Genomic DNA, 26706 nt, shown 5'->3' on the forward strand with positions numbered 1-26706 from the left:
AGGTCTTCTCTGGGCTCGCCCTAATCAAAAATGCCCCCAGAACTAGAAAATAAATGTACTGAATAGAAATTAACACTGAAAGCAGATGGCTGCATCTTCATGCACTCATCCAAGTATCCTCCACTGTTTGTCTCTGATGCAGTTACTCTTTTCTTTTTCCGTTCTAAGCTGGAATGTATTTTCCATTTGCCCATGTTTTTGCATACTGAGTGTCCAAACTGACAGTACATCTGTCACAATGCTCTGAACATTGATCAAGATGGTGTTTCATAATATTTTTACTGTTTTATCAGTCAAAGTCATTACCAAATGCAACAAAAATGTTAACAATGTCAGAAATAAAAAATATAAATGTGCATTGTATGAAATGAGAATTATGTGAAGGATTGGTGATTTACATTTAGACTGTACTGTATATGCCTATGTTTCTTCAAATTAAGATGATGTCAAAATGTTTTGTCTCTTTCTGATATCATTATTGCTTGAGGCTTGAGATTCTATGAATGTAGTTAGTCATGATAAAGAATCTTTTATAAAACCATAAGCTTGAATATATGTTTTCTCTCAGCATCAGAATTTGTTAATATCCTTCACTCAAGGATAAACTTAAGGATTATTAAGATTGAAGATGTGCGACAAAAAGTGTTTCCATATTGTGATGCAGTCCCCAGAAATGTATATGGTATTATAATGCCAGCATTGTGGTACATTTTTTTAATGGGTCAAATGTCTAACCCATTTCTGAACTGCTTTGTCTCAGTTCCAGTCTTCATGAAGAAACATTGTTATAAACCACTATATTTTTCTCGTAGAATACTTCAGAGCTTTTGGAGTTCAAACTAGACTTTCGGTTTCATTTTGTGAATTCCAAAGCAAATATCACTATAACTGATCACTCAAGGCCTGCCAGTTCCCAGTCCTAATTAATATTTTCAGATTTTAATAAAGCTTATGGACTTTTAGCTTGTCATAGACGGAGAGCTTGGATGAAATGTAGTCACATTTTGACTAAATCATCTTTTTACTGCATGTGACTGAAATGTGTCCATAAAAATATAAGAGAGTGTAGAATCAGAGATTTCCTTCATATGGTTCCTCTCAAATGCCACATTCTCCTATCTCTCTTCATTATTAACCTTTTTTTTTTTTTCTTTTTTTTTCACATACATATTCCATTTCAAGTGTATTGCTTAGGTGTGATTAAAATATAGGTTAATGTCTTAAAGTACATGATACAGTGTTGAAAGTTGGAGAAAACAATTCCCATGTTTTGTTGTTGACCTCAATTGCCACACGCCTTATCAAACGCTACAATTCTACGTCACTTGGTAGAAGATGCCAACATGGACAAAATGATGTAATGTCATGTAAAAATTTGACTCAGACATTAAGACGGATAGTTCACCCAAAAATGAAAATGCACTCATTATTTACTCAGCCTCATGCCATCCCATGTATGTATGACTTTCTTTCTTCTGCAGAACAAAAATTACGATTTTTAGAAGAATATTTCAGTTCTGTAGGTCCATACATTACAAGTGAATGGTGACAAGAACTTTGAAGGTCCAAAAAGGATATAAAGGCATCATAGAAGTAACCCATAAGACTCCAGTGGTTAAATCCATATTTTCTGAAGTGATATGATAGATGTGGGTCAGAAACAGATCAATATTTAAGTCCTTTTTAACTGTAAATCTACACCAGAATGTGGAAGTGACTTTATAATCAAAGGTGGAGATTTATAGTGATAAAGGACTTAAATATTGACCTGTTTCTCATCTTCACCTAACATATTGTGTGTGAAGAATGGATTAAACCACTGGAGTTATATTGATTTGTTTTTTGCTGCCTTTATGTACTTTTTGGACCTTCTGAGTTCTGGCCAACATTCACTTGTTTTGTGAGGACCAACAGAGCTGGAATATACTTCTAAAAATTATTGTGGTCTGCAGAAGAAAGAAAGTCATACGCATCTAGCATGAGGGTTCGAAAATTTTAATTGTTGGTGAACTATCCCTTTAAATTTGACCCAGATATTAAATTCTATTTTTTTTTTTCACTTGCAGAGGGGATTAACATGGTTTGTGCCAACCACACCAAGCTTTGCGCTGCAAACTATTGGCATAAAGCAGTATAGTAATTCATACATTTCAATGTTTGATTTTTGTTTACTTTTGTACAATAAACAACATTGGTACAGTGTTTGGTTGCCATTTGAAGCTCAATGTAAAATCAGGGTCCTGAAGCAGAACAGCATGAAGGTGGGTGCTGTTATAGAATATTGGAAAATAACAGCAAAACACTAAGATCGAAAATAAATTAGTCACCCGTGTAGTAGGTCACAAGGTTGATTCTGCACTTCATATATCAGGTCAGTTTCCATTAATACGTTTAGACCAAACAATCCTCCTAAGGCTGGTGTCTTGGACAAAGATTAAGCCTTTTACTGGTCGCAGTTTCAATTATAAAGGCCAGTCACCCATTTGCTCTTGGGATTCAATAATACAGCAAAAATTTCACAAAACTTGTCACTTTTTGATCATGGAAGTCTGTGTAAAAAAGAAGAATTTAAATGGGGCACACTTGAGCCAAACAAAACACAAAATATGAACCTCATTACTCAGTTGTCAACACTAAATAAATTCTTTTTCAGTTTCATGCAGCTTTCCTGTCTTTTTTTATTTTATTTTTAACAAAAATTTCTTGGCAATGCCTGTGAGTGAAATGATCCCCAGAGTTCTTTTGTTTCATTGGCTTGTCCCCTTAAAGCCAACGAAGGGTCGATTTTACACTTAGGCTTTTAAAATAATGGAAAGGCACTTAAAATGGCAACATGGATTCCATGGGGTAGAGCATAAAGAAGAACATTGACAACATGTTAAATTGTGTGAATGAAATAGGGCTCTAGAGTAAATTGTCAAGACTACTATTTAAAGTCCTTAAGTCTAAGCTTAGGTTTAATCTGTGTTGGGACACCAGTCCTAAATGAACATTATTCTGAACATTATTCAGAAACATTGGTAAGGGACGAATAAATGTATGCTCTCTTTGAAGTAGGCGTTTCACTCAGGCTGAGATTTGTGTCTGTAATGTGTGGTTTGGCCTGCTACTTGTCACCTTCATTGTACAGCTGCAGGTTAAAAGGAGGATTGAGTAGAAAGGCTGAAGCACATTAATAACAAATACAATTACTAATAAGGGCTCAACTAGAATAAAAGACATGTTTGGCTGTGTGTCAGAAACTCCATAATGGTTTATAGGGTTTACTGACTAAACAGCAGTATGCACTAATGAGCATTTTATCGAGCAATATGAACATGCAGTTAATTTGTTAAAAGCAGAATTGCCTTTGAAAAAATCACAAAAGTACTTCAGCTACTCTTTAAAACTCTGTTAATTATATATAGGTAATTCATGTTTTGCTAAGACGAAAGGAGCCAACTTAGATAAAGAAATACTTTATGAAGCTTAAATATTTCATTCTTAGTGGTGTTCACCTATTTTTCTTAGTTAAAGTAGTGAAAGATGCAATATGTTTTAATTACAGAAGCGCACTATCAAAAATAGCAATAGCTTCGTCTTTGCTCCTATAAAGCATGCAAATGGGAATTATAGAGAGAAAGTTACAAAGAGTGTGTGATGGCTTAGAAAATCTAATTATTCAAATGATAATCACATCTTGTTTAGCAGTAACCTTTAATGGAGATTCTTTGTTTTGTTATAAACAGGAGATAATCACATTATTTCTAATCAGATTATTATCCTGTTAATTGTTTATTTTTTGCCTTAAGTTTTTCATTTTCCAAAAAGCTGCTTTTTTCAAGGCTTTTGTTTTAACCACACAGTGTAATTAAGGGTACGTTTACACGACAACGATGTACCAAGAATGAAGGACTGATTTTCACTTCAAGTAAATTGGTAAGTGCTTTTTGCATTGTTATAGCAACATCAGGAGTTTTCTAAGTGTGAATTAGGCTGCTTGAGCATTCAGTGTCGGATCAAATTTTGAAAAGTAACCGTGTACCCTGACGAAACAAAATTTATTGCAAGCAAAACTGAAATCGCAAATATTATTAGAGAGATTTTTGTTGGCATTAGACCTCCTTGGTTCTGGCTTTAATGCGTGGACGTGTTTTTAAAATGTCAATTGGTATTATTAGTTGACTGCCACGTAATGTATGATAGGCATACGGTGTCTTACTCATTGTGAAACTGCGTTCCCTATCTGTCACTCACTCGACGTTGTGTCGATGTAGTGACACTAGGGGTCACTCTTGGGAGCCCGAAACACCTCTGGTCTTTGATAAAAGGCCAATGAAAATTGGCGAGTGGTATTTGCATGCCACTCCCCCGGACATACGGGTATAAAAGGAGCTGGTATGCAACCACTCATTCAGATTTTCTCTTCGGAGCCGAACAGTCATGCTCATTGAGCTGAATTCTCACGACTGTTCATTCACCTCTGCTGGATCTGACGGCGCATTTCAGCGGCTTCTCCCTCCTCTGCACTGGTGCATTGCAGAGAACGCCCCTGGGCGCTTCGGCAGCGTTCGTGGATGGTTCATGTTCTCACTGTGAGAACATGACCATGGCAACTTTGCGGTCACAGCTTGCTGGCCACCCCAGCGGCTCCCCGCCTCGGTCCTTCTACCTACGGGTTTGAGGCCAGTGCGGATAGCACTGGGGGCGATTTGGGGACTCCAATAGGATCGCCTCCGCCAGGTATCCCCCCAGTACGCTCGTCTGCCCTGATCGGGCTGCCAGATGAGTCCGCCAGCTCGTCTCACGGCGAGTTCGACCTCTTGTTCGGAGCCCGCGAAGCTGATGAGCTCTCGAGCGCAGCATTGGAGAGCAGGCTTTTCCAGTCAGATGCAGAAGCCTCAGCTGGGCTCCCCCACTCGGGGTCGATTGCCCAGTCACAGGCGGATGCAGAGATGATGGACATGCTTTCCCGGGAGGCCGCGAGCGTTGGGCTAGAGTGGAACCCTCCGCTCTCCCCTGAACCCTCGCGGCTCGATGATTGGTTCATGGGCGCCGTTCAAAGCAGCCACGCCCCGGTCTAGTGCCTTTCTTCCCGGAAGTGCACGAGGAGCTGACAAAGTCGTGGGAGGCACCTTTTACTGCCCGGTCCTGATTTCTCAGTTCCCCGCCCTCACTACCCTCGATGGCGGGGCGGCCAGGGGCTATACGGCGATTCCCCCGGTGGATAAGGCCCTGCCCTGTAGGTTCACGTCGTCCCTGATGGCCAAAGCCTACAGCGCTGCTGGACAAGCTGCCTCTGCCCTGCAAGCCATGGCTCTCCTGCAGGTCCACCAAGCCAAGGCGCTAAAAGAACTGCACGAGGGTAGTTCCGCCCCAGATTTGATGCAGGAACTGAGCTCGGCAACCGACTTCGCTCTCCGAGCGACGAAGGTCATGGCGCAGTCTTTCGGGTGGACAATGTCCACATTAGTGGTCCAGGAGAACCACCTTTGGCTCAACCTGGTCGAGATGGGTGAGGCCCTTTGGTCCCTCTTGTGCGGAACTTGGATGCGTGGCTTGCGCTTTCCAATCCATCGCAATGGCTGGTCCGGACTGTCCCACTCAGCTACGTGATTCAGTTTGCCAGGCGTTCGCCCAGGTTCAGCAGTATCCACTTCACCTTGGTGAAGGACGAAAACGCTGCTACCTTGCGCACGGAGATCGCTACCCTCCTATGGAAGGGTGCGATAGAACCTGTCCCTCCGGCTGAGATGAAGAAGGGGTTTTACAGCCCCTACATCATCGTACCAAAAAAAAGGGGTTGGTTGCGGCCAATCTTGGACCTGTGAGTACTGAACCGGGCTTTACACAGACTCCCGTTCAAGATGCTGACGCAAAAATGCATTCTGGCGAGCTTCCGGCATCAAGATTGGTTTGCGGCGGTAGACCTGAAGGACGCGTACTTTTCACATCTCGATTCTACCTCAACACAGACCCTTTCTGCGGTTTGCATTCGAGGGTCAGGCGTATCAGTACAAGGTCCTCCCTTTCGGCCTGTCCTTGTCCCCTCACATCTTCACGAAGTTCACTGAGGCAGCCCTTGCCCCTTTAAGGGAAGTGGGCATTCGCATTCTCAACTATCTCGACGATTGGCTAATCCTAGCTCACTCTTGGGACCTGTTGTGTGCACACAGGGACTTGGTGCTCTCGCACCTCAGCTGATTAGGGCTTCGGGTCAACTGGGAAAAGAGCAAGCTCCTCCAGGTTCAGAGCATCTCTTTCCTCGGTTTGGAGTTGGACTCAGCCTCACGAACGAGTGTGTACAGTCGGTGCTGGCCTGTTTGAAGGCGTTCAAACAGAAAACAGCTGTTCCACTGAAACTCTTTCAGGGGCTCCTGGGGCATATGTCATCCTCAGCGGTGGACACCCCACTCGGGTTGATGCATATGAGACCGCTTCAGCATTGGCTTCAGACTCGAGTCCCGAGATGGGCATGGCACCACGGGACACATCATGTGGTCATCATGCCGGTCTGTCACCATCTTTTCAGCCCTTGAACCGACCTCTCGTTTCTACGGGCAGGTGTTCCCTTAGAGCAGGTCTCCAGGTGCGTCGTGGTCATGACAGATGCCTCCAAAACGGGTTGAGGCGTTGTTTGCAATGGGCACGCAGCCGCCGGTTTATGGACGGGCCCGCAACTGCGTTGGCACATCAACTGCCTCGAGATGTTGGCAATTCTACTCGCCCTGCAGAAGTTCCGGCCGTTGATCCAGGGCAAGCATGTGTTAGTTCGGACAGACAACACGGCAACAGTAGCATATATCAACCGCCAAGGCGGTCTGCACTCTCGTTGTATGTCACAACTCACCCGCCGTCTCCTCCTCTGGAGTCAGCAGCACTTCAAGTCGCTGTGAGCCACTCACATCCCGGGTGACCTCAACACTACAGCAGACACGCTGTCACGGCAGGTTACCCTCAGGGGAGAGTGGAGACTCCACCCTCAGGTGGTCCAGCTGATCTGGAGTCGATTCGGACAGTCACAGGTAGACCTGTTCGCCTCCCAATAATCCTCCCACTGCCCGCTCTGGTATGCCCTGACCAAGGCTCCTCTTGGCATAGACGCGCTGGCTCACAGCTGGCCTCCTGGCCTACGCAAATATGCGTTTCCCCCAGTGAGCCTACTTGCACAGACTCTGTGCAAGGTCAGGGAGGACGAGGAGCAAGTCATGCTGGTAGCACCCTACTGGCCTACCCAGATGTGGTTCTCGGACCACACGCTCCTCGTGACAGCCCCCCCGGTGAATTCCCCTGAGGAAGGACCTTCTTTCTCAGGGACGGGGCACCATCTGGCACCCGCGACCAGACCTCTGGAATCTCCATGTCTGGCCCCTGGACAGGACGTGGACCACCTAAGCGGTCTACCACCCGCAGTGGTAGACATGATCACTCAGGCTAGGGCCCCCTCTACGAGGCGCCTGTGTGCCTTTAAGTGGCGTCTGTTTGCTAAGTGGTGTTCTTCCCAATGGGAAGACCCCCAGAGATGCGCAGTCGGATCGGTGCTTTCCTTCCTGCAGGAGAGGTTGGAAGGGCGACTGTCCCCTTCCACCTTGAAGGTGTACGTAGCTGCTATAGCAGCACACCTTGACACAGTGGACTTTAAGTCCTTAGGGAAGCACGACCTGATCATCAGGTTCCTGAGAGATGCCGGGAGGCTGAATCCCTCTAGACCGCGCCTCGTTCCCTCATGGGACCTCTCTGTAGTTCTTCAGGGTCTACAGAGAGCCCCCTTTGAGCCTTTGCAGTCAGCTGAGCTTAAGGCACTCTCCTTGAAGACTGCCCTCCTGACTGCGCTCACTTCCATCAAGAGGGTAGGAGACCTGCAAGCGTTCTCTGTCAGCAAAACATGCCTGGATTTCGGTCCGGGCTACTCTCACGTGATACTGAGACCCCGACCGGGCTATGTGCCCAAGGTTCCCATGACCCCTTTTAGGGACCAGGTGGTGAACCTGCGAGCGCTGCCCCAGGAGGAGGCAGACCCAGCCCTGTCATTGCTGTGTCCGGTGCACGCTTTACGCATCTATTTGAATCACATGCAGAGCCCCCTCTGCCACAGTCTCCATGTTTGTAGCAACTCCTCCCCCGTTGGGTAGGATCTACCATGATCCACACAGTGGTCTGCCCGTCACACACCGCCAATTCATGTAACACAGTTCATCCGGTTGCTGCGTTTTGTATAGGGACCCCTAGTGTCACTACATCGACACAATGTCGAGTGAGTGACAGATAGAGAACGTCCTGGTTACTTGCATAACCTCCGTTCCCTGATGGAGGGAATGAGACGTTGTGTCCCTCCTGCCACAACGCTGAACTACCCGCTGAAATGGCCAGACCTTGACCCGGCTCCTCAGCATAAAACCTGAATGAGTGATTGCATACCAGCTCCTTTTATACCCGTATGTCCGGGGGAGTGGCATGCAAATACCACTTGCCAATTTTCATTGGCCTTTTATCAAAGACCAGAGGTGTTTCGGGCTCCCAAGAGTGACCCCTAGTGTCACTACATCGACACAACATCTCGTTCCCTCCATCAGGGAATGGAGGTTCTGCAAGTAACAGGACGTTTTCTTAATGGCATGAATCGCACAGAAAGCTTAGACTTAAAATGCACGGGCCGCGGCTGGTACTCTAAGGTACTTTCAAGAATGCTGTGATACAACCATGGAACATGACCAAAAAATCATGGTATTTCCATGGGACCATGGTACATGTTCAAAAAAACATGGTACTACCATGGTACATGATCCTTTAACAGGTGATTACTCCCATCCCCTATCAACTGGCCTACCTCCCAAATAATCTGCTCCATCTCTTTGAAGAATTCACATTCAACCATGTGGAAAAATAACCTCAGAGAGATTCTGGCATAGATTAGCCTCTGGCACATTGAAATCCTAAGAGCACGAGAAAGAAGCAATGCTTTGGAAAGGTTGTCTAGACAGTTTTCCCTCAGATAAGTATAGATAGAGGGATTGTGAAAGTATAATCCAAGTACCATCATGTGCCCTCCTAACGTTTCCTTATCTGGCTGCACACCCATAGCATCAAACAGAGGCTTTATTTTCTTACAGAATGAGAGAGAAATGAGTGTGACCAAAATCACTGGAGGCAGCACAGGTTCCAGCAGAGCAGAACTTTCCAATTACCTGATTCATGGGCATATAAACAGCAAGTTAGCTCTGTTTAAGCCTGCAAGCTCCTTTGAGATAAGGACTGATTCTAATCTTTGTTATTGTGTTCTAAACCTTTACTTTTCGTGTTTTACAAGTAGTAATCCTCTGCTGAGAGGTACAGATAACAGTGATAATGATGTGTGAGTTAAACGCAACTTAACTGGCTTGTACTGACAGAAATACAAAGGCTCAGATCTTCCATTTTCAACTAAACTTCATTCCTGTGTGGCTAACGGTGCAGAAGTGCTAATTTGATTGCAGACTGAAGGGGACCTCTGAGACCATATAAATCAGCTGTAATTTGGTTTGATAGAAAAATGTGAAAATCATATTCTAATAAGAAAAATTGTCCAGCTTGAAAATATAGGCAACACCAAGGGCAAAGTCTGAAAAATTACAGTATTACGAGTCAGCACAATGAGTTGTGGTTTGGAAGCATTCTTTTTTACATTCTTGGATAAGTTGCATTGGACCATGAACAACCAACTGATCAATAGCAATATGACAAAAAGTTGATAGGTCCAACTTAGATTCATGTCAACTTGAGATGGCAAAATTGTAATGTGTGTTAAAAGGTACAACATTGTTTCCTATAAAAAGACCAACTAATAACCAAACAGAATTTCAAATCGATACGATAATGGCATCACAGTTTAGGGTTAGACTTTATGGGTAGTCTTTATGGTTAGGTTTGGGTACAAACTTTGGACAGATTATATGAACATAGTTTGTTGGTTCATTTATTTTTCTCCATGGGAGTGAAAGTCATACATTTTTGTATGAGCCAACTCATACTCATAACATTTTCCAACGATTTCACCATCTCTTGTTAATATTCACCATACTATTATTACGACTTGTTAAGAGACCAGATTGGATAGGTCTTATATCATTCTTAAGGGGTTTATTTTGCATAATGACTTACTGATGGCATTTCTATGCTGCTTACTACAAGACTAGTACTTACCAAATAAATAAAAACATGGACATGAAATAATTATTTGTGTAAAATTATTGTGTTAGCTTACTTGTAGAGACTGTATTGTGATATAAGAGACGGAGTACTAGCACTAGCCCTTATGACTATGATGATCACTTATTAATCTACATACACCGATCTGTCACAACATTAAAACCACCTGCCTAATTTTGTGTAGGTCCTCCTCATGCCGCCAAAACTGGGATGCTAATCTTCTCACCACAATTGTACAGAGCGGTTATCTGAGTTACCATAGGCTTTGTCAGTTCAAACCAGTCTGGCCATTCTCTGTTGACCTCTCTCATCAACAAGGCATTTCTAGCCACAGAACTACCGCTCACTGGATGTTTTTTGTTTTTGGCACCATTCGAAGTAAATTCTAGAGACTGTTGTGTGTGAAAATCCCAGGAGATCAGCAGTTACAGGAATGCTCAAACCAGCCCATCTGGCACCAACAAACATCCATACGATTATCTAATCAGCCAATCTTGTGGCAGCAGTGCAGTGCATAAAATCAATCATATACGGGTCAGGAGCTTCAGTTAATGTTCACATCAACCATCAGAATGGGGAAAAAATTGAATCTAAATTATTTGGACCATGGCATGATTGTTGGTGCCAGATGGGCTAGTTTGAATATTTTCAATATTTTCCCTTAAACCGATTGTGCTTAATAAGCTGACAACCTGTGGTCATGTAAATGCATTAAACTGCTTTACTTTATCAGTGTTAGGCCATAAACGGCAAAAGAATAAACGATTGTTGCAGGTAGATTTTTGCCAATTACCCCGATTTTGCATTGCATGTGAAGTAAACACTTTTACCGGCATTCTTGCCGGCTTATCCAATGTGCGCATGTCTTGTGCGCCTTCACGGTTTGACTTCAAAAACAGAGAATAACGTGATTATTTCAAATGTCATGTAAATGCTGATTTCTTGCTTTGTCTGATTTTTTAATAAAGCTGATTTCCGGGAGTAATCAGCATATTGATTTGCATATATATGGGTTCAGTGTTGTATAGTTTTGCTATAGAAAACTGTTATTATTCAGAAACATTTGAACGCTGACTGATCATGACTGACCAGTAAAAATCATGTCTTCCAGAGAGCCATGTAATTTAAAAAAATATATATTTGTGTTCTTCAAAAGCACTCAAATCTAACATTTTACCAGCAAATGTTGTGCTGATCAACAAATTGACTGTACTGTTCCTTTCCACTGTAATTCTCTTTCTCTCTGTTTGTCTGTCAGTCTTTCTCTCTCAGGGTCTGTCTTTTCAAGGTTATGAGCAATTTCTGAATTCCCCCATGTTCTCTGAAATCTGATACCACCATCTGTACCACCTGACCGATCTCAGGTGTTGGTGTTGTACATCAAAACAAGGCAAGCTCTCACTGACACCATCCATGAGTCATTCCTCTCTCAACCTCACTGCCCATTTCTCCTGTTCTCTTTCCTGTCTAACATATCTATTCATCTTTTGTGATCAATGTCAGAGCTGAGCATAAAAATCTTTTTTCAATTGGAGACACTTGTTTGAGCACTATCGAGCAGACTGTTGTGCAGACATAGCCTGCTCTGTGAGCACTGCAAATGTTGTACTTATTTTCACACTGCAACTACAGAACGTTTTCTTTCTGGACAAATTTGTGCATCTGTTGCAATTACTATACACTGTATGGCCAAAAGTATATGGACACCCCTCTGAAATCTCTACATCAATCACCTGAACTCACTGTGTCTGAATGGGAACAAATTCTATCATTCATGTTCCCAAATCTAGTGGAAAGCCCTCCTGGAAGAGGGGAAGCTATTGCAGCAAAGGGAGGACAAACTTTCTATTAATTTCCACGTTTTTTATTTATTTATTTTTTTTTTTTTTTTATAAAATATTCAACAAGCACATATGTGTGTGGTGTTCAGATGTCCACATCCTTTGGCCATGTAGTGTATGTAAAATATAAATTTGTAGCTATTATGGCTATGATGATCACTTATTAATCTACATACGCCGATCAGCCACAACATTTAAAACACCTTCCTATTATTGTGTAGGTCCCCCTCATGCCACCAAAACAGAGCCAACCCGCATCTCAGAATAGCATTCTGAGATGCTATTCTTCTCACCACAATTGTACAGAGCGGTTATATGAGTTACCATAGACTTTGTCAGTTTGAACCAGTCTGGCCTTTCTCTGTTGACCTCTCTCATCAACAAGGCACAGAACAGAACTGCCACTCACTGGATGTTTTTTGTTTTTGGCACCATTCAAAGTAAATTCTAGAGACTGTTGTGTGTGAAAATCCCAGGAGATCAGCAGTTAAAGAAATACTCAAACCAGTAAATGGATATAAACTGTATACTGACCCTTGACTCCCACCTAAATTGGTCAGTCCAATGGAAAAAGAGCCCCTTCTGATAAGAGTCTTCAAAGTCTTGATTCACTTGTTGAGCCAGTCTTTCCAGTTTGTGCATATTTGTTGTGCACACAAGAATAATATCCTTCACTGTCAGATCCACTGCGCCAATGAGAACAAAGGTAAAACCTTTTTCCCTCTTTCACCTCATTTTTTAATTTGTTCACAGATAATGGCTTCTAAAAGCCAGATGAAAAGAGCCGTAAATGTATGGGTGGTATTCTTGTAATTTTAAAAGCATCACCCAATAGCTTGATATTGGTGTCTCAGAAACACATTAACACAAAATTGAAGACTTTGGGTAAGAATTTTTATTACCCTTCTCATATCATTTAAATTGTCCAGTAACTAATTCAACCAAAAGTAATTTTTTTTCCCCTAACATTGTTTGGTAAAACATATATTTAGCAAGGTTATGAACAGGAGAAATTGAGAGTACAGCAATGGCTACCTGCGAAACAAGCTGTGAATTTGGTAAGTTCCCTATGTTCATCTATGCTCCTTTTCTTATAGGAGCAATTAAGTTCTTGGTATTTACTTGAAGAGTAATGGGAGCATTTTGTATTTAAATAGTATTTAAATTTAACCCCTCATGTTCTATTTAAATGAGCTTTACTGTTTTTATGTTTGGGTCTCAGTGATGTATGTGTAAAATTATTGTAATTAAAAACAATTCTGATATTTTCATCAAACTTCTTCAAAGTTCCCCTGACCTTTTCAAAACCAAGTATGCAGATGTTATTGAAGCTTTGCTGAATCTCAAATTAGACATGCCCATTTCAGAAATGTGACTGGCATCCATTCTAGTGCTGTTGTTTCTGTTTGGAGTCAATTTGACCCAGCAAAAACACAATGTAAAAAAAATATGAAAGAGAAAGAAAGGAAAGAAATCTTAAGCAGTTGTCACCACAGTGTGAACATCAGTCAGAGAATCTTAGCATGTGAAAATTAATTGCATTTTAAATCTGGAGTCTTTAAAACCCCAAACAAATAATGTAGCATTTTTCATGATGGACTTTTGATGTGCCATTACTTTACAATTTAGTCCATGATCAGTTTTCATAAGATCAGTAATAGTCATAAAGTATCAACGTTTTACTGCAAGTGTGTTTTCAAGCTATCAAAATGGCCTCGGGGTCTCTCAGACCCAAACAGAACATGAGGGTTAAGTTAAATTAATCTCTAGATCTATGTACAGCAGGAAACAAGAATCCGTTTTGATATTAAGTAAACATCCTCTCTCTTGGCAGGAGTCCAGTCACTCTCTGATGTGAGGATTGTGTTATTGGGCAACAGAGCAGCAGGGAAAACCTCTTTGGCAAACCTCATAATAGGTAATGCAGAGCCTCATTTGAAGAGAACTGCCCAGTGTGTGAAGATGCAAGGAGATTTTGCCGGAAGGCAAATCACTGTAGTTGATACACCAGGCTGGTGGAAAAACTACCTTGTTAAAGAAACCCCTGAATTTAAAAAACAGGAGATTGTGCTTAGCATGGCCCATTGTCCCCCTGGGCCCCACGCCGTTCTGCTGGTCATTCGTGTGGACACTATGTACAAAGAAAAGCACAGAAGATCGACACAGGAACACCTGGAGCTTCTAAGTGAAAGTGTCTGGAATCATACTATAGTTGTGTTCACGTATAGAGACCAGTTACAGGAACAAACTCTTGAAAAGCAGATTGGAAGTGAAGGGGAATCTCTTCTGCTCTGGCTTGTGGAGAGATGTGGGCACAGATATCACATTCTGAACACTGAGAGAGCCACTGGAACGCAGTTGGCAGGGTTATTTGAGAAAATAGACACAATGGTCGTGGGAAACAGTGGCTGCCATTTTGAAATGGGCAGAAAATGGTTACATAAGGTAGAAGGAATGATGACGAGGAGACACATGAGAGCAAACCAGAGAAGGAAGATGGTACAAGAACAATGGGGCACTCTACCTGTGCATCAAGGTGAGAATCAGAGTCCTAAATAAATATTCTGGCTAATCCTCTGATGCATTAATTATTCAATTAAAAATTATTTTTTTTAAAAACCGACGTGTTTATTCTGTTTACTTCAAAACAACAATATAATAATTTCCAATCTTTTTTTTTTTTTTTAAATGATGTATTTTAAGAGAATTGCATTATACATCTGTCTACTGCAATGAAAAACAGCATTAAATATTAATATTAAGCAGTAGATATTAAAAATACATCACCACTTTTGTCAGCCAAGTTGAAATGATGTTATCATAAAAATATAAAACAATAGAAATACATCACACCCTGAGTCGTTAAAAATGTATTTTAAAGATCAACTGACTGTAGTGGACACCATGAAGGGTGATTGTGGGTAAATTGGGACACTTTCTGATAATTTTTTATTGCCATTGTTTTTAAAACATGAGTCAAATGGCTACATCAATGTCATCTCATACTCGTTTAGGATTAACTAAATGCTGATTTTAGTAATGGAAGAAAATAAATCAAGACCCATTTATTAATATGCGTCTCGGGTGATCCGATCACATGTCGTCAGGTGAGACACATCACTGTTACACCTGGTCGCTTAAATGTGTCTCCTGTTGTCTACTTGTGATCAAATCGGAGGGGAGGGTCTCTTTTTCATGATGACATACATCAATCACTATGTCAGTGTGTTACTGCGTTATAATAAACTGCAACAAAGTCAGAAAAGACGTAATGGAAAAAAAAAAATGGCGTAATGGAATATTGTACACTTGCCCCATAGACTTTCCATTGTAAGTGCATAACTTTCAGCACATTTTGCTTTTTGTTTGTATTAACTAAGGTACAACTCTAAATGATTTCTGTGGTAAACAACAAATTCAAGAGCTTAACTTGTATTTTACCCAGAATTTTCCTCATTTTACACATAAAGGATTTTGATATTTCTTATTAATAGATCATTTATTTTACCAGGTCATAAACAATTCCACATCAGCAAGATGAGGATGATATTGTTAGGTTGCCGAAGAGCTGGAAAGAGTTCAGCAGGAAACACTATTTTCAGTGTGTCGACATTCATCTCAAAGAGAACCACGCATTGTGTGAGAAGACAAGGGGATGTGGCTGGGACACATGTAGCTATAGTGGACACACCAGGCTGGTGGAAGTCTCTCCCAGTAAGTGACACCTCTCAACTGGATAAAGAGGAGATATTACTCAGCATGTCCCTCTGTCCCCCAGGACCACACGTTCTTCTGCTGACCTTGCGTGTAGACATGTCATTCACAGCAGAAGAGAAGAAATCAGTGGAGGAACACATGGAGCTTCTTGGTGAGAGAGTCTGGGCTCACACCATAGTTCTTTTCACCCATGGAGACTGTCTGGGAGATGTAACTGTTGAAGAGTTCATTGAGAGTGAAGGGAAGACTCTACAGTGGCTAACTGAGAAATGTGGGAACAGGTATCATGTTCTCAACAATGAAAACTGGAATGATGGCAGTCAGGTGACAAACCTGCTGGTGAAGATAGAGAAGATGGTGGCACAAAATAGGGGTCATCATTATGAAATTGACCCCAGAACTCTAAAAGAAGTGAGGCAGAAGAGGAAAGCAGCAGATAAGAAAGCAAAGACAAGAGCAAAGGAACAAAGACGGATGTGGAAGATAAGTGCAATGAAAGGTAAGATAGTGTTTTCCACATTTTAATAAGTATAGTTAAAGGCCTAATAAAATCAAAATTAGGGTTTTGTTGTGTTTAGTCCATGTACTGTATGTTTGTTTTGAGATCACCTACAGTGGTGGCCAAAAATATTGGCACCCTTGATAAATATGAGAAAAAAATCTGCATTGTTTATCCTTTTGATCTTTCATTAAACAAATTCACAAATATCTAATCTTTAATTGAAGTAAAACAATTGAAAGAGGGGAAATATCTCATTATTAAATAAATATTTTTCTCCAAAACACATTGGCCACAATTATTGGCACCCCTAGAAATTCTTATGAGTAAAATATATCTGAAGTATAGTCCCATTCAAATTTAAAAAAAAATAAAATAGTGCACCTGGGTGACTAGAAACATGAAATTGTTCAGCCATGACTTCCTGTTTCACAGGGGTTTAAATATGAGGTCACTCACAGGCCAAATTCCCTTAATCATCAATCACAGTGGGTTAGACTAAAGCATATAGTCCTGATGCATGGCAAAAGGTTGTTGAGCTTCACAAAATGGGAAGTGGCTATAAGAAAATAGCCAAAGCATTGAAAATGCCTATTTCCACCATCAGGGCAATAATTAACAAGTTCCAATCAAATGGAGATCTTAAGAATCGGCCTGGAAAAGGATGTGTGACCAAACTGTCTCCACGCACAGTGAGGAGGATGGTTCAAGCGGCCAAAGAATCTCCAAGGATCACAGCTGGAGAATTGCAGAAATTAGTTGGGACTTGGGGTCAGAAAAAAATATCAGACATCACCTACATCACCACAAGTTGTTTGGGAGGGTTTCAAGAAAAAAAGCCTCAAGCATTTTCAGTTTGCCAGACACTACTGGAACTTCAGATGTGACCAGGTTCTATGGTCAGATGAAACAAAAAAAGCTTTTAGGCAACAAACACCAGAGATGGGTTTGGCGCACACAGAGATGAAGACGTACCCAATGCCCAAAGTTAAATGTGGTGCTGGATCTTTAATGTTGTGGGGCTGTTTTTCTGCCAGAGGTCCTGGACATCTTGTTCGGATACATGGCATCACAGACTCTGTCAAGTACCAACAGATAAAAAATTAAAACCTGGCTGTGTCATGTGTATTTTGTTGATTCTTGAATTTCATGTCTTTTATTTTGAAACTTCTAGTTCCTGGTTCATGTCATGTGGTTCCCTAGTCATGTGATTCCTGTTTTCCCTCCATGTTCATGTGTCTTGTTTTCATTGGTTTATTGTTTAATTATTTTTTTTAGAGTTCTGTTTGTTCATTGGTTTGTTCTCCCATGTCCATGTATTTAAACCCTCATATTTTCCATTGTTCTTTGTGAAGTATTGTATATGTTTGGTACGCTGTTCATGTGAGGTCAAGTTTGTGTCAAGTTTGTGTCAAGTTTGTGTCAAGTTTGTGTCAAGTTTGTGTCAAGTTTGTGTCAAGTTTGTGTCAAGTTTGTGTCAAGTTTGTGTCAAGTTTGTGTCAAGTTTGTGTCAAGTTCATGTTTACGTCTAGTCATGTTCATGTTCCAAGTTTATGGTTAGGGTTTTATTGGATTTCACTTTTGTTTAATAAATTGCACTTGGGTTCTTCAATTCATCTTCGTCTTCATCATTGCCAGTGCCAGCAGCAATGTTACAGGCTGCCTCTGCCAGAAAGCTTACAATGGGCCCTGGTTGGATATTCTAGCAGAACAATGATCCAAAACAAACATCAAAATGAATACAAAAATGGTTCACTGACCACAAAATCAAGGTTCTGCCATGGCCATCCCAGTCCCTGACCTGAACCCCATTGAAAATGTGTGAGGTGAACTGAAGAGGAGAGTCCATCAATATGGACCTCTGAATTTGAAGGATCTGTAGAGATTCTGCATGGAGGAATGGTCTCAGATCCCTCATTAGGCATTATAAGATAAGACTCAGAGCTGTTATCTTGGCAAAGGGAGGTTGCAAAAAATATTGAATAAAAGGGTGCCAATAATTATGGCCAATGCATTTTGGAGAAAAATATTTATTTAATAATGAGATATTTCCCCTGTTTCAATTATTTTCTTCAATTAAAGGTTAGATTTTTGTGATTTTTTTTCAATGTATTTTTTTAATGAAAGATCAAAAGGATAAACAATGCATATTTTTTATATAACCTTCTTTGCTCATATTTGCTAGTGGTTACTCCTATATGTTGACAAAATTCACTTTTAGCAGATAAATGCATTTAAAACACAGTCTTTCTCTTAAATGAAATGAACCCAAAATAATGATGACTCAAGTTACACTACACAGACCCTGTTTACAAGTGGTATTAAGATGCGTTTTGGGCAGTGCTTGCCTTGAAGTGGAAGAGAAAAAGTGCAGGTACTCTCCTTGTTAGTATTGAACGTGTTTTTTTTTTTTTTTTTTGGTAAATAAACAATACTGTGAGACTGTTTTTTCACAACATATGTTTACTTAAAAATAAATAAATAAACTTGGGGTTTTATACTATATGGCAGGGCTCTTCAACTACTTTTTCTTTTTTCAAAATGTATCTTACTTTACACTTTTATTGTAAATAACATGTTAACATGAAAAACAAAACTGTTAATAATATGCATTTATTTACATTAAAACATTAAAACAGTATTTAATTACTTTGAAAGAGGTATTTAATTAACATTTGTAAGGTCTGGCTTTAAATTCCTTAAGATCTGGCTAAAGAACAAACATGACCTCAAACCCTCAACTAACAAATAGGTTTTGATTAACTTGACTTTGAAAATAAAAACATGCATTGTAAGGTCATTGTTTATGAAAACTGTCTATATCTTTGACAATATCAACCCACATAAGAGAACAATTTTACTTTGAAAATAAAAACATACTGATCTATGCCCAGATAAGCTTATATATAACTCCTGAACTGGACCATGGATCGCTTGACAACCACCAGTGCTGTTGCACATGTTCTGTTGTTAAACTCACCACTGAGTTTTGCGCAGAGAGTGCTTTGATGTTTTCTGAGATTTTATCAAAATCATTTGGAAGGTCAGATAAAAGTGATTTACAGGCTGCATCAAATCACTGACTTACATTAAAAACATTACAAAACATTAAAAACATTACATAGTACCGGGAGACTCTGAGAAGTGGTGGCACGCAAGAAAAACTGCCAACACTTTGTAAACTAAATTAGGAAGTGCTGGTACTGCATACTGGTGAGTACCCACCCACTTCAAGCACTGGTTTGGGTGATCTGATCACATGTGGTCAGCACTAAATACAGGTCTAAATGGGGTCTAAAACGTTTTGTGATCAAATGACAAAATCCACATACGAAGTTTGTCAAAGACGCATGTGACCACATCGCATTTGAGATGTAAATGCTAATCCGTACTGATGCACCACCCCTCACCTTTCAATCAACCACTGCACTAAAACAAGAGTTTAAACTTTGCCAGTTACGAGAGGCTTTAAAAGGAAATAACTGTCTGATCGTAAAATTAAAAAAGCAGTTACATTCACAAGCTTCACAAATTCACAAATCTTTTTAAGTGCGTCTGATATCAACATGCAGGGAAACAGATGAGCAGCACAAACTTCTGAAGCTCTTTTAACACAAGAAATCCACTAAAATGATGCATAATTCTGCGGCCATTTCAGCGGGTAGTTCAGCGTTGTGGCAGGAGGGACACAAAGTCTCGTTCCCTCCATCAGGGAACGGAGGTTACACAAGTAACCATGACATTCCCTATCTGTCACTCACTCGACGTTGTGTCGATGTAGTGACACTAGTGGTCCCTATACGAAAAGCCACAATTGGCTGAACTGTGTTACACGGTGTGTGGTGTGCAGACTGCCTCATAGCCAGCACACCAGGTCGACACGTAACCTCCCCCAACATATTTATGAGTGTCGAACGGCCCTTTCTGGGGACAAGTCATCTACTCAAAAGATAGAGACAGGTTTAACCCAGTCGTGGCCTCTTTTCCACTTCTTTTTTTCCACTCCCTAAAAAAGAAGGGGGATTATCCGACTGGGCCGCCAGGTCTAGTCGGGGGGTGTCCTTCCCAAGGGGAAGACACCGCGGAGACCACACCTCGCCCAAAGAGAGGGGGGTATATTTAAGTGGAAAAATACATCACATGGTCTTTCCAACCATGTGGGGAGTCTTCAAGGTAGATCCTGCCCAATGGGGGAGGAGTTACTACAAACATGGAGACTGGGGCAGAGGGCTCTGCCCAAGGAAGATGCAGTTTGCCAACAGGGAAACGAATTAGCGGAAAATATGTAATCGCATGGGGTTAGCCTTACAGGGAACCGCCACTTGTGGAGCACCTAGCCCAGAACAGGGCTCTTAGTTAGCGCGTGTACTGGGCCGGCAGCGAGTCTCTCCAAAAACTCGACTGCCACAGGGCTCAGAGGAAGTCAACCAGGGAACAAAGTTTGTGAACACTACTGGGAATTAGATCCAAATAGATGCGTAACGTGCACCGGACACAGCGACAACAGGGCTGGGTCTGCCTCCTCCTGAGGCAGCACTTGCAGGTAAACCATCTGGTCCCTAAAGGGGTGGTGGGAACCTTGGGCACATAGCCCGGTCAGGGTCTCAGGAACACGTGAGAGTAACTTGGACCGAAATCCAGGCACGTTTCACTGACAGAGAACACTTGCAGGTCACCTGCCCTCTTGATGGAAGTGAGCGCAGTCAGGAGGGCAGTCTTCAAGGAGAGTGCCTTAAGCTCGGCTGACTGCAAAGGCTCAAAGGGGGCTCTCTGTAGACCCTGAAGAACTACAGAGGTCCGATGAGGGAACGAGGTGCAGTCTGGATGGATTCATCCTCCTGGCACCTCTTAGGAACCTGATGATCAGGTCGTGCTTCCCTAAGGACTTACCGTCGACTGCATCATGGTGTGCTGCTATGGCGGCAACGTACACCTTCAAGGTGGAAGAGGACAGCCTCCCTTCCAACCTCTCCTGCAGGAAGGAAAGCACTGACCTGACTGCGCATCCCTGGGGGTCTTCCCGTTGGGAAGAACACCACTTAGCGAACAGATGGCATTTAAAGGCATACAGGCACCTCATAGAGGGGGCCCTAGCCTGAGTGATCGTGTCTACCACTGCAGGTGCCCCGTCCCTGAGGAAGAATGTCCTTCCTCAGGGGAATTCGCCAGGGGGGAGCTGTCGCGAGGAGCGTGAGGTCCGAGCACCACGTCTGGGTGGGCCAGTAGGGTGCTACCAGGATGACCTGCTCCTCATCCTCCCTGACCTTGCACAGGGTCTGTGCAAGCAGGCTCACTGGGGGAAAATGCATATTTGCGCATGCCAGGGGGCTAGCTGTGTGCCAGCGCGTCTATGCCGAGGGGGGCCTCGGTCAGGGCGTACCAGAGCGGGCAGTGGGGAGGATTCTTGGGAGGTGAATAGGTGCACCTGTGCCTGTCAAATTGACTTCAAATCAGCTGGACCACCTGAGGGCGGAGTCTCCACTCTCCCCTGAGGGTAACCTGTCATGACAGCACGTCCGCTGTAGTGTTGAGGTTGCCCGGGATGTGAGTGGCTTGCAGCGACTTGAAGTGCTGCTGACTTCAGGGGAGGAGACAGCGGGCGAGTTGTGAGGCGGCTTGTCCAGCGGCACTATAGGCCTTGGCCGTCAGAGACAATGTAAACCTACAGGCCTTGGACGAGGGCTTTGGGCATCCACGCCAGGTGGTGGCGCTCTGCGGGCATAGGTGCACCGCAAGCGCTTTTATCCACCGGGGGATTGCCGAATAGCCCTTGGCCGGCCCACCATCAAGGGTAGTGAGGGCGGGGAAGCTGAAAAGATCGGTTCCGGGCAGTAAAAAGTGCCTCCCGCGACCTTGTCAGCTCTTCATGCACTTCCGGGAAGAAAGGAACGGGGGTGGGGCGAGGCTTTGAGCGGCGCCATGAGCCCAGGAACCAATCACCGAGCCATGAGGGTTCAGGGAAGAGCAGTGAGTTCCACTCTAACCAACGGTCGCGGCTGCCCGGGAAAGCATGTCATCATCTCCGCATCATCCTGTGACTGGTCAATCGTCCCCGAAGGGAGGAGCCCAGCTGAGGCTTCTGACTGGATGAGCCAGCTCTCTTATGCTGCGCTCGAGAGCTCATCACTTTCACGGGCTCCGAATAAGAGGTCGAACTCGCCGCGAGATGAGCCGGCGGACTCATCCGGAAGCCCGATCGTGGCAGACGAGCATGCCAGGGAATGGGAGGTCTGCGGGGCGATACCCGCAGAGGTGATCCCATTGGGGTCCCCAAATCGCCCCCAGTGCTAGCCGCGCTGGCCTCATACTCATGGGTAAAATGACCGAGGCGGGGAGCCTCTGGGGTGGCTTGCTTTCTTATGAAGGCGAGCCGCGACCGCAACGTTGCCATGGACATATTCTCACAATGAGAACATGACCATCCACGAACGCTGTCTCCATGTAAGCAGTGCCCAGACACGAAAAACAGTGATCGTGACTGTCAGAAGGCGAGAGATAACGAGCGCAATCAGGAATAATACACAATCGGAAAAGCATCTTTAGAAAGACGCGTCTTTAAAAAGACGTTCCGGGTGTGCCGCTCTTTTAGAGAAATATACTCTTTTAGATAAATATACTCTTTTATTTCTGCCGAAGCGCCCAGGGGCATTCTCTGCAGTGCACCAGTGCAGAGGGGGGAGAAGCCGCTGAAATGCGCCGTCAAATCCAGCAGAGGTGAGTGGTATTCAGCTCAGTGAGCATGACCGTTCGGCTCCGAAGAGAAAATCTGAATGAGTGGTTGCATACCAGCTCCTTTTATACCCGTATGTCCGGGGGAGTGGCATGCAAATACCACTCGCCAATTTTCATTGGCCTTTTATCAAAGACCAGAGGTGTCTCGGGCTCCCAAGAGTGACCCCTGGTGTCACTACATTGACACAACGTCGAGTGAGTGACAGATAGGGAACAACATGCCTTTTTTTCACACTTTGTCTTTTCTGACTTTGTTGCACTTTAATGTCATTCAGTAACACACTGACATAGTGATTGTATTGTTTTTGTATTGCTGTACACTGGAAGCTCCTGTAATCAAGAAAAATTACTTGGATGTGTAAGCATACTTGGCAATAAAGCTCATTCTGATTCTGATTCTGATTGATGTGGCATGGCATCAGAGAGACCCCCCCCCCCAATCCGAACACATGTGGTTACAGGAGACGCATTTCAGTGACCAGATGTGTCTCACCTGACCAGATGTGATCAGATCACTCGAGACGCATCTTAATACCAGGTGTAAACGGGGTCACAGATTTTTGACCAGCTTCTCTAGAATGAGAATGTCCCTCCCTCTAATACCACCTGCAACCAACTAGCAAGTAGCAAGTCACGATTCATGGCTGTGACGTAACTAAAGCCTATGGTCTATTAAAGAAAGGGGAAGATCCCAAACTTACTGCCCAAACTTTCTATTCCAATCGGAAATTCGTCAACAGAGGACAAAACACTGCACTCATCAAGATTTCAGGGTGTCTTTTGAAAATACTGTATTTATTTTTTGTTTTTTGTTTTTGTGTCAATGTAATTTGAATGTTGGTGTATATACTCCATTATCAAAACTCTACCTCTGGGTGCAGATTGCACAGTTCTCATTGTAACACCACTGTGCTGTTTGTACAAAATTAGAAAAATGCTAAAGAAAAAAAAACAGTAGAACAGGTAAGAGATAAAGGTATGCAGAGGAAGACAAAGAAACATGAGCTACTTCAGTTGAGGGTTACAGTACTGTACTTACTTGCTTACAATACTGTGGAAGGGGGAAGGTTACGAAGTTCAAAATGTAATTTGAGTTTATTCTTTTGTGGCTGTTTTTATGGCATCAGATTGTTTTTATAAAGGAATGTTTAATTTTGATTAGAAAGGTTTTGGCGGCACTATGTCTGGTCAGTGTGCATCACATTGATGCTGCATGAGGTAAATGTTTTATTTTTGTTACATTCTTGCATAGAGTTTTTGAGTTAATTGTGAGTGCTGGCCTGTGTGTTTAAAGTTTGGGGAATGATTTTTATATAGTTTATAAAATAAGTGTATTATTCTTAGAGTACAATGTAGATCTCATTTTACAAAGTGTTTGTCATTTCAGTGAGATTCCCTATATGAGCATTTGTTATCAAAATTAGATTCCTTAAGTCAGTGAATTATGCTTTCAAGTTTCAGCTTTTGCAAACAACAGCATTCCTTTTTTATTTTATTATTTAGCTTTTTGTCTCTTTAATGGAAAGACATACAGTATAGTGGACAGTGACAAGAAATAATTGGGGAGCGAGAGAAGGAATGAGATTGGTTGCATGCTGCTGGCCAAAGTCAAACCTGCATCACCCAGATGAGCACCACAGCTCCACATCCCCCACAGCTAGTTCCATTTTAATCAGCTCATTCATTTCTGTGTGAAGTATTTCTTGCCAGATCTGAAAGAAACAAAATAACAGTTGTATCAAAGTGAAACGTAACATTGTTAACAAAGGTGATGGTGTTTGAAAAACAATTAGTAATCTGTCTTTTGATGTCTTTTGCTAGGCAGTGGAGAGCTTTTTTCAGAGATTTGTCTTGTGCTGTTGGGTTATGGAGAATCTGGGAAGAGTTCAACAGGGAACACTATCCTCAGCAGAAAGGTGTTTGGGACAAGAAGAACAGCCCTGTGTGTTCAGAGACATGGAGAGGTGGGAGGACGGCAGGTCAACGTCATTGACACCCCTGGCTGGTGGAAACACCTGCCCATAGAGCAAACCCCTGAACTGAATAAAGAGGAAATCGCTCGAAGTGTATCTTTACCTACTTCTGGACCAGTTGCTTTCATTTTGGTCCTTCGTGTTGATTGTTCTTTTCAAGAGCAAGACCGGAGTGCATTTGAGGACCATCTGAAGCTTTTAGGGTGCACAGTTTGGGATCACAGTTTAGTTTTGTTTACCTTTGGGGACCTGCTCGGAGATAGACCAATTGAGCAGCACATTGAATGTGAAGGAAAAGCCCTACAGTGGCTTGTTGACAGATGTGGGAACAGGTATTATGTGTTTAATAATAAGGCCAAGGGTGAGAGCCACCAGGTCAAAGAGCTGCTTGAGAAAATACAGAAGATAATTGAAGGAAATAGAGGGTGTGATGAGATGGACATGCAGGTGTTGCAAGAGGTGACTGAGAAGAGGATGTTGGAGGAAGAGAGGGCAAACACAAGACTGAACATGCAGAGACCAAGAAAGGAAGGTTCATCAGATGATGTATTTGATATTGGTGAAGATGATGAAATAAACTGGGAGTCAGGAATGGACTGGCCATAGGGAGAACCGGTACCTCCAACAGAGGGCTGGTCGACTTGTGGGCTCATTTTCAAAAATATTATGCAACTTAAATGTAGAAAAGTTGGCCAATTTTAGCTGTATTGGTGGATTCTTAAATACTGTAGATGCAACTATTTCTGTCCAGCTCTTCATGCTGTAATTCGCTCCTCACCACCGGCTGCCCCATCCCATTTCAGCTGATATCTCTCTGCGCTTGGGTCTCCTCACTTGCAAGAAGCAAACCAAGGTGTCCGAGTTACGAGTCCTTGTCTATGTCGTAAAATAAGCAAAAAATCACAGTGCTGTTTTCATTTCAAGTTTATTGACACACACACACAAATTCAGCCTTTCAAAGTGTGTTGTACAGGAAACCATACACAATACCATCAATCAATACCAACCATCACCAAATGAATCTGTGAACGTATCTGAACAAATATTTTTGGTGAACTGATTCAAAATACAAGTAATCTTCCCTAGTATCTTACACTAGTACACGTGGGATGAATTAAAAATCCCTGCTACAATTTGTTAGGCTTTTCTAAATTGTGTAGTAGTTTGGAAATCGAGGTAATGAATACACTGTTAGGGTAATCCACTCCACCCTTTGGAGTCGACCTTCAATTGCCTATGCCTTGGAAACTAATAATTGATTGTTTTTGGAATCGAGTCCTTGCCCTATTTTTCACACAGACTGCAGCGTTTGCCTGCTTGTCATCTGTGTACTTTCAGCTCTCAGGTTTTCCCATTGACTACAAATATTTCAGCAATCAAAATACGTACAAAGTACGGAACAAAATCGTGTCTTTTATTTCTTCAATAAAGGACGCAACGTTTTATTCTTAAAAACAGGACGATCCCGTATTATAAGTCAGAATGCACTCAATGCTCGAGTCCAAGTCCGAGTCATTAGTGTTCAAGTATAAAACGAGTCATGAGTCATAAATATAATGACTCGAGTCAAACTATGAAGTTGTAATTTCACAAATTAAGTCAGATGCGTCTGCAAAACTTAGTTAATTAAAAATGGCTGATTTCACACCCAGGATTTGAAATCAGAATCAGAATCAGAAAGAGCTTAATTGCCGAGTATGCTTCCACATACACTTAATTTTTGTTGGTGACAGAAGCTTCCAGTGCACAAACAATACAACAAGACAGAGATAATACAAAA

General features: G+C 42.4%; 1 protein-coding gene across 1 annotated transcript; it reads left to right on the top strand.

The window, feature by feature from the left end:
• The first annotated feature begins 12784 nt into the window (after positions 1-12784).
• Positions 12785-16909, top strand: LOC127453005 (uncharacterized). The gene is made up of 5 exons (XM_051718979.1): positions 12785-12890; positions 12998-13063; positions 13840-14541; positions 15517-16221; positions 16829-16909. The coding sequence occupies exons 2-5, from the start codon at positions 13033-13035 to the stop codon at positions 16834-16836; spliced, it is 1446 nt and encodes a 481-aa protein (XP_051574939.1). The 5' UTR covers positions 12785-12890; positions 12998-13032; the 3' UTR covers positions 16837-16909.
• Positions 16910-26706: the final 9797 nt, after the last annotated feature.

The sequence above is a fragment of the Myxocyprinus asiaticus genome, chromosome 15 (genome assembly GCF_019703515.2).
Source record: "Myxocyprinus asiaticus isolate MX2 ecotype Aquarium Trade chromosome 15, UBuf_Myxa_2, whole genome shotgun sequence".
Taxonomy (NCBI): Eukaryota; Metazoa; Chordata; class Actinopteri; order Cypriniformes; family Catostomidae; genus Myxocyprinus; species Myxocyprinus asiaticus.

What these genes read in the sequence shown, in the direction of transcription:
- LOC127453005 (XM_051718979.1), top strand. Translation starts at nt 13,033, where the DNA reads ATGGCTACCTGCGAAACAAGCTGTGAATTTG. An exon ending in CGAAACAAGCTGTGAATTTG is followed by an intron (nt 13,064 to 13,839) that starts GTAAGTTCCCTA and finishes CTCTCTTGGCAG; the next exon opens with GAGTCCAGTCACTCTCTGAT. An exon ending in CACTCTACCTGTGCATCAAG is followed by an intron (nt 14,542 to 15,516) that starts GTGAGAATCAGA and finishes TTATTTTACCAG; the next exon opens with GTCATAAACAATTCCACATC.